The sequence below is a fragment of the Eurypyga helias genome, unplaced genomic scaffold (assembly GCF_000690775.1).
Source record: "Eurypyga helias isolate BGI_N326 unplaced genomic scaffold, ASM69077v1 scaffold40568, whole genome shotgun sequence".
In the NCBI taxonomy this organism is placed as follows: domain Eukaryota; kingdom Metazoa; phylum Chordata; class Aves; order Eurypygiformes; family Eurypygidae; genus Eurypyga; species Eurypyga helias.
In genome coordinates this window covers 1-10059 of record NW_010265830.1, presented here as the reverse complement: position 1 = coordinate 10059, position 10059 = coordinate 1, and the positions used below count along the sequence as shown (strand labels likewise).

Below are 10059 nucleotides of genomic sequence, written 5' to 3'. Positions count from 1 at the left end.
GGGAGAATAGTGCATCTGGGTGGCTTTATTAGTTTTCCGTATCCAAATGCAAAGAGCTCCAGTAATTGGCCCCATTTGCAGGCCTGGAGAGGGAGCCAAGTACATATAAGCCGTCCTCGGGCAGGAAGCAGGAATTAATGCGCAGCGTTTCTCATCCCGTGCTTGAAATTTTGCTGTTGGGAAGCAAACAATTTTTTTTTTTTTTTAAAAAAACAACTTTTGCTGCCTTTGAAAATATTAAAATTCAGGTTTTCCGGTGCTGCGTCTGGGAAACGGTACTGTCGGTGTTCGCGAAGCAGTCGCGAGGGCTGCCAGGAGATTCCCTGGCTGCAGTGGCAGCAGCCAGGGTGTATAGACTGGAATGAAATGACATCTCTCTTTGGCAGTGTAGATTCTTAACAGTGTTTTCCTCTCTGTGATTGGTTCTCAGTCGTGTGAATCGGTAGGAAGAGCAGAAAATGACACTTTTCATTTGTGTTGTAGAAGCCTGACGTGCGGCTCTCCAGAGGCAGCATCGACCGAGAGGATGGAGGTCTCCAGGGCCCAGTAAGTATGCGTGGGATCTTTTCATCTCCAGTTTCCTGGTAGAACGTGTTGTACGCTCTCTGGATTATGGGAGATGATTTAAAGTTTCTGCTAAATATTTCCCCTGTTATTACATGTTTCTACAACTTTCCAAGCGGCTCAGCTTCTGTGGGAACAGCAGCCATGGCAGACGTGTTCATGCAGCAGTTTGGGGCAGTTGGGGTGTATTGTGGGGGTTTTTTTTCCCCCCTTGAAGCTGCCATTGAAAGAAATACTAAAATATTTCCACAAATATGTTGCAATAATTTGTAAGTGTTCATGTGCTGTATAATTGAGCCTTTTATTTAAAAATGTGGATAGTTTTCTGAAAGTTCTGTCAACAGGAAGCAGGATTAAAATAACTTTTGCAGTTGTTTAAATAACTGGAGGGTTTTCTTACAGGGAATGTAAATGTTACTGTTGTATTACCCAGAAATCTGTTTGGGGTAAGTGATCCACTCTGAACCAAACGGAACAAACCCCATAGCCATTCCTTTATTGCCAGACTACAGCTGTGGTATTCTTTCTTACTGGCTTAACTCCTGTCTGTTTAACTAAACACGTCTCTCCAGTTGTCTAATTGCCACTGGAATAACGGAATCCGGCTGATGGAAAGGGGGGGTTAGGCTAGGGACTGTTAACAATAGAAACCTGATGCTTCATCTACTGTTTGTCCCCAGGGATCAGCTGTACAACAGTTAATATTTTCAATTCACTTTCCTCGTTGATTTGGGATGCGACTGTTAAACTCCTAGTTTGGCTTCAGTATTTCTTCACTACCTGAGAATTCAGGGGCTCTTCCTGCATTTGCAGCCGAAGTGCAGTCATGGATGAGTATGTTAATGACTCGCTGCAGCGTGTTCTCTAGAGACACTCCTGTCTGGGAGCCGCTAAGGTTTTTTCCATGAAATTGGAGAAGACTCTTCAGTTATTGTTGCGTCTTCACAGTTGTTTCATCTTTGCGTAAGAGCAGTAAAGTCTCGCTGCATTTGTGCCATTCCTGAAGGTGCTTTAAGACAACCTGGAGATTTTGAAGTCATTTCAGAGGTTTGATTCGGGTGGTTGTCAGTGGCCAGTGCCTTGTAGCCAGCTGGTTTCTCTGGGTGCTGCCTGGGTTTAGAATGGAAGGTACAACACCCAGATCCCAGGCTGCTTGTAGGGGAGGTCCTGTCCTCCCAGACAGTTTCACACCCCGTTTGAAAGCGTGTGAAGAAAACGCTTAGTGATCACTGACAAAATGAGTTTTAAGGGAGACTCTAATTTGTGATAACTACGTTTCTAGTTCTAGAATTTGATTTTGCATTTTTATAGTTCTTAATGCATTCAGAACATAACTGACTTAGTTTGCCACTGTCGTTGCTCCCTGGTCCAGCTGGCAGTTACAGCACCCTTCCCGCTGTTTCCCCTCCCTGGCTGCACCCGGTCCCCGGGGGTGGTTTTGTAGGTGTGTGTGGGCTGCTCCCAGCCCTGCCCGGCCTTGGCCGCTGTGGCGGAGCCACGGGCTCCTGGGTGGTTCCTCCGGTCCCCTCAGGTTCCCTCGGTTCAGGAATCATAGAATCATAGTATGGTTTGGGTTGGAAGGGACCTTAAAGATCATCTAGTTCCAACCCCCCTGCCATGGGCAGGGACACCTTCCACTAGACCAGGTTGCTCCAAGCCTCATCACACTTCCAGGGATGGGGCATCCACAGCTTCTCTGGGCAACCTGTTCCAGTGCCTCACCACCCTCTCCAGGAAGAACTTCTTCCTGATATCTAATCTAAACCTCCCCACTTTCAATTTAAACCCATTACCCCTTGTCCTGTCACTACAGGCCCTTGTAAAAAGTCCCCCCCAGCTTCCTTGTAGCCCCTTCAGGTACTGGAAGGCTGCAAGAAGGTCTCCCCGGAGCCTTCTCTTCTCCAGGCTGAACAAGCCCAACTCTCTCAGCCTTTCATCACAGCAGAGGGGCTCCAGCCCTCTGAGCATCTTTGTGGCCTCCTCTGGACTCGCTCCAAGTGGTCTATATCCTTCTGATATTGGGGGTTCCACAGCTGGATGCAGCACTCCAGGAATCCCCTGTGCACCACGGATCCTCCGCTCCTCAGCACGGAGCTGCCTCGGCGACTGCGCTTGGCATGAAGGTTCTATAAATGTAATTGCCAAGGAAGGTCGCTTCCGTCTATTGGTGAATAATTCTAAATGAATAAGCAAATTGAGCTTGAATAAGAGCTTTGCAACAAATCAAAAAGTAATCCAGCCTAGAAATCCGTTGCGGTTACAGAAACCGTGCAGCAGGAGCTCAGTCTTCCGGTTGTTGCCCTGCCATTTCTTCTTCACACCCTGACTTCTCCAGTTCGATCTGCGAGTACAGCCTAACAGTGACTGTGAACATACCACCACGTGTAATAACGAAGGATGAACTGTAATGCAGAGGCCAGGGCCGTCGTGAGGGATAGAAAATAATGCAAGTTCTTTTCTTACTCCATAAATACGATACCTGTAGTTAGGAGCTTAGCCAATGGTGGTGACTTGGGATGGGTTTTTAACCGTCGGGGAATGTGCTGAGAACTGGCTACTCGCAGTGTGTGAGGTTGCGCTGATGAAAGCTGTGAGCACTGTAATAACGAGTCTAAACGTACATTTTATTTTATAGGCTGGTAACCAACACATATATCAGCCTGTGGGTAAACCAGGTAAGCAGCAAATCCATACGCTGTCATCTTGAACCCTTGATTACAAGTCTTCTAGCAGCAGTAGTGTACAAAGATTTTTGCCAGTGTTTTCATACGAGGGGTGGGTTCAGTTGCACAGAACTGCACAGGGGTGTTTCGGTGTTTGAATTCCCCTGCAGTCCCCAGAGATGTAGTCAGCAAAGTCAAAGTGTTTCATCAACAGCGGGAAGTGTCTAGAGGAAGCTGAGTCGCTCTGTAGGACTTCGCCATGTACGGAGTTGAGACATGTAAAACAAGGTAGACACCTAAATTTAGGTTTCACAATCTCAAAGTGAATCACACTGGATTTCTGCCATGAAATCCTGATCTCCCAGGCGCACACAGGACATGTACTATGAAGGAGTCAGTACCTCTCGGGTCTGGGGCAGCCATACTGAGATGAGTAGCAGTTGCCCCGCAAAGGGATTTTTGGAGTCTCCTACTAAAACAGCCATTTTCTCATAATCACAGGAAAACTTGCTGAATTCTGTCTATATTTCTCCAGTAGAAATATTCAAGTATTCGATATCCTACAATATTCATCCTACAGACTGGGTTTACTGCGACACATTAGCACATACGTCTCCTCTGCTAGTACCGTAAAGCACGTGTAGCCTTTGTAGTGCTGACAGAGCAGAATTATGCAAGTCCATCTGGTACGTGGGTCCTCTAAAATGCAAATTGTTCTGTCAACCAGATCACGCAGCGCCACCAAAGAAACCTCCCCGCCCTGGAGCCCCCAGCCATTTGGGCAGCCTTGCAAGCCTGAACAGCCCTGTGGACAGCTACAACGAAGGCGTTAAGGTATATTGCTCAGTGTCACATGAAATATGCTTCAGAAAATTAAACATTACTGTTCTGAGATAGTTTGCTGTTCCTGAAGTAGAGACCGTGGAAAGCAAAAGTGACTAAACTTCCCAAGTAAATGTTGTCATGGAGCAAACATGTGCTGGCAGCTCTCCAGGGATGTGGGGAGTTAACTGGTAGGCTCACATCCTCCGCGACTGTGATTCAGCCTGTTCCTCACCTAGAACCTTTCCCAGATGAGCTTCTTTATAGTGTGAAGAGCATGTGAGATCTCCTGTCTGGACACAGCCTCCTGGCTCAGCAGCTGTTAAGCAGGGAAGAGCACAGCCAGGGTTCGCAGTTACTCGGGTCGTAGCAAAGTCCCCTTTTCCTGATCACAGAGAAGTGAGACATGTTGGAACTGTGCTGCTCCAAAAAGCTCTTAAAGGCTCCTAAAACCCTACTACCTCTGGGGAACAAGGGAAGAGGGGTAATGGCCTGTCTGACCTGTGACTGAGATACTTTAGAACATGTTGTTTCATCTCCAGTAAATGGGCAGTAAAGCCAAAAATGAAACTCTACAGTTTCCTAGCAGGGAGATGCTGCAGAGTGCTGAGAAGCACACCGTCCTGCCCCCTGCTGCAGTCAGCGTCGGTGGAACTGCTCCTTAGTGCATCCCTCACTTTTAAAATCGTGCCTCTAGGTGGTGTTCCCTGCCTTTGGGGCTCCTTTACTTTGACAATCTTCAGGAAACAGAAACCTGAGTGACCTCAGGGCCTCCCGAGGAGAACCAGTGGAGCTATTCCTGATGGTGGAGCTATTTTTATAGTAGTGGTTGGGAATTCTGTGTCAGTAAACAGAAATGCAGCTGATGTAATACGCTCACAGAAATGCAGCTCATCTCTATGCATTGCTGTTTTATTATTTCACAACTTTGCAGCTAGACAAGCACCCCTCCCCAAAGACTGTTGGTCTGACAGCAGTATTGCTAACCAAAGCGTCCCATTCTGCCACCTGATGCCCTCAGGAGAACCCAGGCACCTGATGCATTTGTGCTCCAGAGATGGGGCCTGCACGAGAGCGCAGGCTGCTGCAAATACCCCGGGGCAATCCCTGCTCCAGTATCCCAGCTGGTGCCAGTAGCACAGCTTCTCACAGCGGGAGAACCTCCTGCTGACCACAGAATCACAGAACAGTTTGGGTTGGAAGGGACCTTAAAGCCCATCTAGTTCCAACCCCCCTGCCATGGGCAGGGACACCTTCCACTAGACCAGGTTGCTCCAAGCCTCATCCAGCCTGGCCTTGAACACTCCCAGGGATGGGGCATCCACAGCTTCTCTGGGCAACCTGTTCCGGTGCCTCACCACCCTCTCCAGGAAGAATCTAAGCCCTAAGAAGAATCTAACCTAAGCCCTGCCAAGCCTGCAGTAACTAAGGGGAATCCACGTTGTGGCAGACACAGCTATTGTGATCAGTGACGTTTAGTTTAGGTAATTTAAAAAATACAGAAAAAATCCAGTTCCTCTGACCATGAAATTAAAAACCTGCCATCAAAGCAGTATGTTTAGCCCAGATGGATGTCAGCCACTGCCTGCCTGTCTCTTCTTGCTCTCTTTTTCTAAGATTATCGGAATATTTCAGATCCAGCATAAACAGACAGCAGTGGCAAATTTGAGCAGGGTTAGTTCCCATAAACTGATGCCAGGGCTTTTCAAGCTGCCAAGCCTCAGAAAATGTCAAAAAGCAGGAACAGATGCCTTGCTGAACTTGGCTTCTCCAAAATTTCCTTTCTAAACACTGAATCTGGAACATGAAAAACGTTTTGTGAAATACGTCCTTTTTGACAACAAACAAACCTCAGCAGCCAAAGTTATCAGTAATAACAAGCGAAGAAGATGCGTGTACCAAACAGCTTCTTCAGCAGAAAAGAGAGGCTGATTTTTCTGTCAAGAATCTCTTGACTTTGGGTTGGTTTATGCCCCTTCAGGAAAAGAGCCCTTTATTTTTCAATAGGGTGTAGCTTTGTTACTGTCTGCAGTTGTGAACTGAAGATGCTTCTGGGGTTTATTCCACGCTCCCTTTTCCGCACATCCATTTCAGTCTCCCTTGACTGCAGAATACAGATTAAAACGGGGGGGTTTGAACTGCTTGACCTCGGGAACCTTTAGGGCAGGCGCTGGGAGATACATGGGTTTGTGTTACTTCGGAGATACATGGGTTTGTGTTACTTCCTGAGGCAAAGCCAGCCAGTCCACACGAAGACACTCCTGACTTCAGAGTCCCCAGAGCGAGAGCGTCGAGGTTGGGGGGAAAGGGGAAAACGGGAGAAACGCAGATGTCCCGACTCCGAAACGCTTGGGCCTGGCTGTAGGAATGCAGCAGAGTGGGTGTCATCCATCTAGAGTGGGGTCTTGCTAGTTCTTGCGGGAGCGAGAGAAGCACCGTTAGATGACCATGCATCCTATCGTGACTTCTCCAAAGAAGAAAAAGGTTTCGGAAGGATGAATACAACACTTATTTAAATCCCTTGAGTCCCGGATTGGTTGTGAAGGGACGGGGGTTGCACGGGACGTGTTCTTTCCCACCCTCCAGAGACCCTCTGCGCCGTTCCCTCTGCTGCTCGCCAGACTGGCTTGCTCCTGCCAAGCTTTGCATGACCTCTCCCCGATGTGTGCGGTGAAACAGGAGCATGGGTGCATGGCCAACACCTCCACCTCCCGCTGCTGCCGTCACCAGCGGGCCGAGAGCTAACACGGATGGTGGCCCCTACTGTCGAGGGTGCCTTTTTGTTGCAGGCTTTTTAACTGGTCTCTTATTGCTACACATGTTTTGGTTTGTGGTTTGGTGTTTGGTGCTGAGTTTTATTAATACTGTTTTTTCTTTTTTCCCCTTCTTTTGGTAAATTTCTTTAACCTTCCCCCACATTCTGCTCAACCATAGCCATGGAGGGTAAGCAGTGCGCGAGCGTGTGTACGTGCCCTATTCCAAAATGTCTTTGCATGTGACTTGGCCAGATGACTGTTTAACTTCTCGATTGCTGACACCCAGTATAATCACAGCTTTTCACTGGTAATTGAGGCAATTGCACGGTTCTTTTCCCTGAGGCATCTTCTGATCAATACGCGAGATCCAATCTCTGTAACGCTTGTCCGTACCCACGTAGTGAAATGCATCCGGTTGGAATCACCGTGCTCTAAATCCTGCACTCCTGCCTTAGACAGGGCTTCATCCCTTTAGTTTAGAGTTTCATCAGGGTAGCATCTCAGGTGCTTCCAGTGAAACATCCCTGTTCCTAGGACCAGTTCTAGGAACCGGTAGCAGTCCAGCGCGGTGGGCTGCAATGCCATGAGCCATCCCAGATCAGCAGGGTGGGCGGCTGCCGCGTGACCCGTAGGAAACAAGCAACTTCTTTATCCTTCTGCTCCCGCTGAGCCGTGGCGGGGACATCCCGTAGCAGCGAAGAGCTGCGGGAACTGGGATCCTGTCGTTTTAGAGGTCAGGAGCAGAGACACTGAGGACCTTAAGTTTTCAGTTTGTCTGTCGTGGGTTTAACTCTAGGCAGATCTGACTCGGTGGAGGTTTTGCTTGAGCAAGGATGACAGAATTTTTAACTGATGGGGTTTTTTCTGCACTGTTGGAAACAAACTATGAAAACATTCAGTCTTGCCCACCTGTACTGGTGACACCATTTTGGTTAACCTGCTTTGGGTTTTCACTACCAAAACAATATGTACTGCAGCATTCTCTCTTTATTATATCAGTATGTTAACTGAACTCTGACATTGTTTTGGAGCACAAAACGACTTTCTGGAGCGAGGGACCCGATGCCTGTTGCCTTGGCAGCAGAACCTGCCCATCAGTAGTGAACCACTTAGGCATGTCAAGTACTCCATACTCCTCGTTCCTCAAATCGTTTTCTTCTCTCTTGTGGGAGTTACATGGGAAGCTCTTCAGGGAAACCCTGGTAAAAATTCCCCAGTGTCATTTCGCAGATCAGGTTCAGTCAGAAGAACTGAAGGAAACTTCCTTCAGATCCCGGAGCGATGGCGCTCAGCCAGGAGAAGGGGACCCAGCGGGAGCGGGCAGGGGGGAGGCTGTTGCAAATACAAGACCTTCCCGGCTCTCGGCAGAGGTTGGGAAGTTGCTGAGCCCCATCTGCTGGGGACAGGAGGTTGAACAAGCCCTCTCTACTTCCAGATTCAGCCGCAGGAAATCAGCCCTCCTCCTACGGCCAACCTGGACCGCTCCAACGACAAGGTCTACGAGAACGTGACGGGGCTGGTGAAGGCGGTCATAGAGATGTCCAGTAAAATACAGCCAGCCCCGCCGGAGGAGTACGTACCCATGGTGAAGGTACGGGGGCGATTCCCAAAAGTCAGCGTTACACCTTTCTCCTGACTGAGGTCTTCCAGTGGCACAGCAGGAGCTGTGTGGCCAGCTGGAAGCAGAAAAGCTTTTTGTATTCGCAGGGCGGGTAACCTGTGGTGCGAGGGCTGGAGCCTTGGAGGCTGTTAACAGGGTTCTGGGAAATGACGGTTTAATTCCTCCGCTTGCCTGGGCCTCCCCAGAGGCAGTGAGCTCTGCACTGTCCTCTACATTTGGCCTTCTAAGACGAACCTTTTTTAATTAACCTTTTGGCATTGGGTTTGGCTAGTGAAACATGGAACTGCAAGTGGGGTTTCCAAAATCCCTAAGCCATCTTCCAACTCCTTATCCAGATGAGGGATTGAGCGTATTAGTTGCTTCCTGTGCTCCAGGTACAAGTCTCTCATCCACTGAATCCGAGCTTTTAAATTTTATTTCCTTACACTGTTTTTTCTTTTTTAGGAGGTTGGTTTGGCATTAAGAACCTTATTGGCAACAGTAGACGAGACCCTCCCTGTGCTTCCTGCCAGCACCCACAGAGAGGTACGTCAAGCTCCCTCTCCCGCAGCTCAGTCTGTTTCCCCTCTCTCTCCTCTGCACAAGCTTTGAATCACTGAGCAGAATGAACTCACGGGTTATAATTCCTCATGAATTTGATGTTACGAGAATCCAGTTGCTGTGTGGACATTGGCTTGTACTGACTGAGGACACGCAGAGCGGATGCAGTTGAAGAGCACACAACATGCGCGTAGGAAGTTGATGTAAAAACCGTTAGCTGTGCTCTGCACGGAACGTCTTAGCACTGGATTAGATCAATCTTTCACAGGTTTAAATTGAAAGTGGGGAGGTTTAGATTGGATATCAGCAAGAAGTTCTTCACGGAGAGGGTGGTGAGGCACTGGAACAGGTTGCCCAGAGAAGCTGTGGATGCCCCATCCCTGGAAGTGTTCAAGGCCAGGCTGGATGTGGCTTTGAGCAACCTGGTCTAGTGGAAGGTGTCCCTTCCCATGGCAGGGGGGTTGGAACTGGATGATCTTTAAGGTCCCTTCCAACTCAAACCGTTCTGTGAATCACTAAACTACAGCTTGCACACGAAGTCACTGACCAGGTAATTGAGCACAGCTTGGTGCAGCTGGAAGGCTCTGATGAGATATCCCAGAGCCACCCAGTTCTCCATGAGAAGTGCCCAAGATCTTTCAGTGAAGTTCTTGACTCAGGAGTAAAACTGTTTTCCCTCCAAAACCTTGAATGAGTGTGCTAATGAGAAAGCGAGGGAGTGGGTCTTTAAGTGCCATCCTAAGGAATCACCCCAATCTTAGCTACGTGGTTCAGTTAAGTAACCTGTGTCTGGCTTCTTGACTGGTTTTATTTTTTAGAGCTACTTCAATAATAGTAATTTTAAAAAAATATTATAATAACAAAGTGTTAACTCTAAGATGTGGGTTAAAATCTGCTTTATTAGGGATTTGAGTCTTGGTGCCATTTAAGGGTGGCCAGCCCAGCAGCAGGCAAGGGTGCTCTGCATCTCCACACAGCACAGAGCAGCAGGTGCCAACATTCCCTCTGCTCCACATGGTGCCCACAGGAGCAGCCCCAGCTTCTGTTGGGAATCTCAAGCAGTGGATATGCAGCCCTGAGAAGGACTTGGGGG

General features: G+C 48.4%; 1 protein-coding gene across 1 annotated transcript; it reads left to right on the top strand.

The window, feature by feature from the left end:
- Positions 1-483: 483 nt before the first annotated feature.
- LOC104513499 (focal adhesion kinase 1-like) lies at positions 484-8951 on the top strand (the record flags this gene model as incomplete). Its single annotated transcript, XM_010156873.1, has 5 exons — positions 484-546; positions 3200-3239; positions 3955-4061; positions 8241-8396; positions 8871-8951. Coding segments are annotated over 5 exons (447 nt in total), but the record flags the coding sequence as incomplete, so codon positions are not given.
- Positions 8952-10059: the final 1108 nt, after the last annotated feature.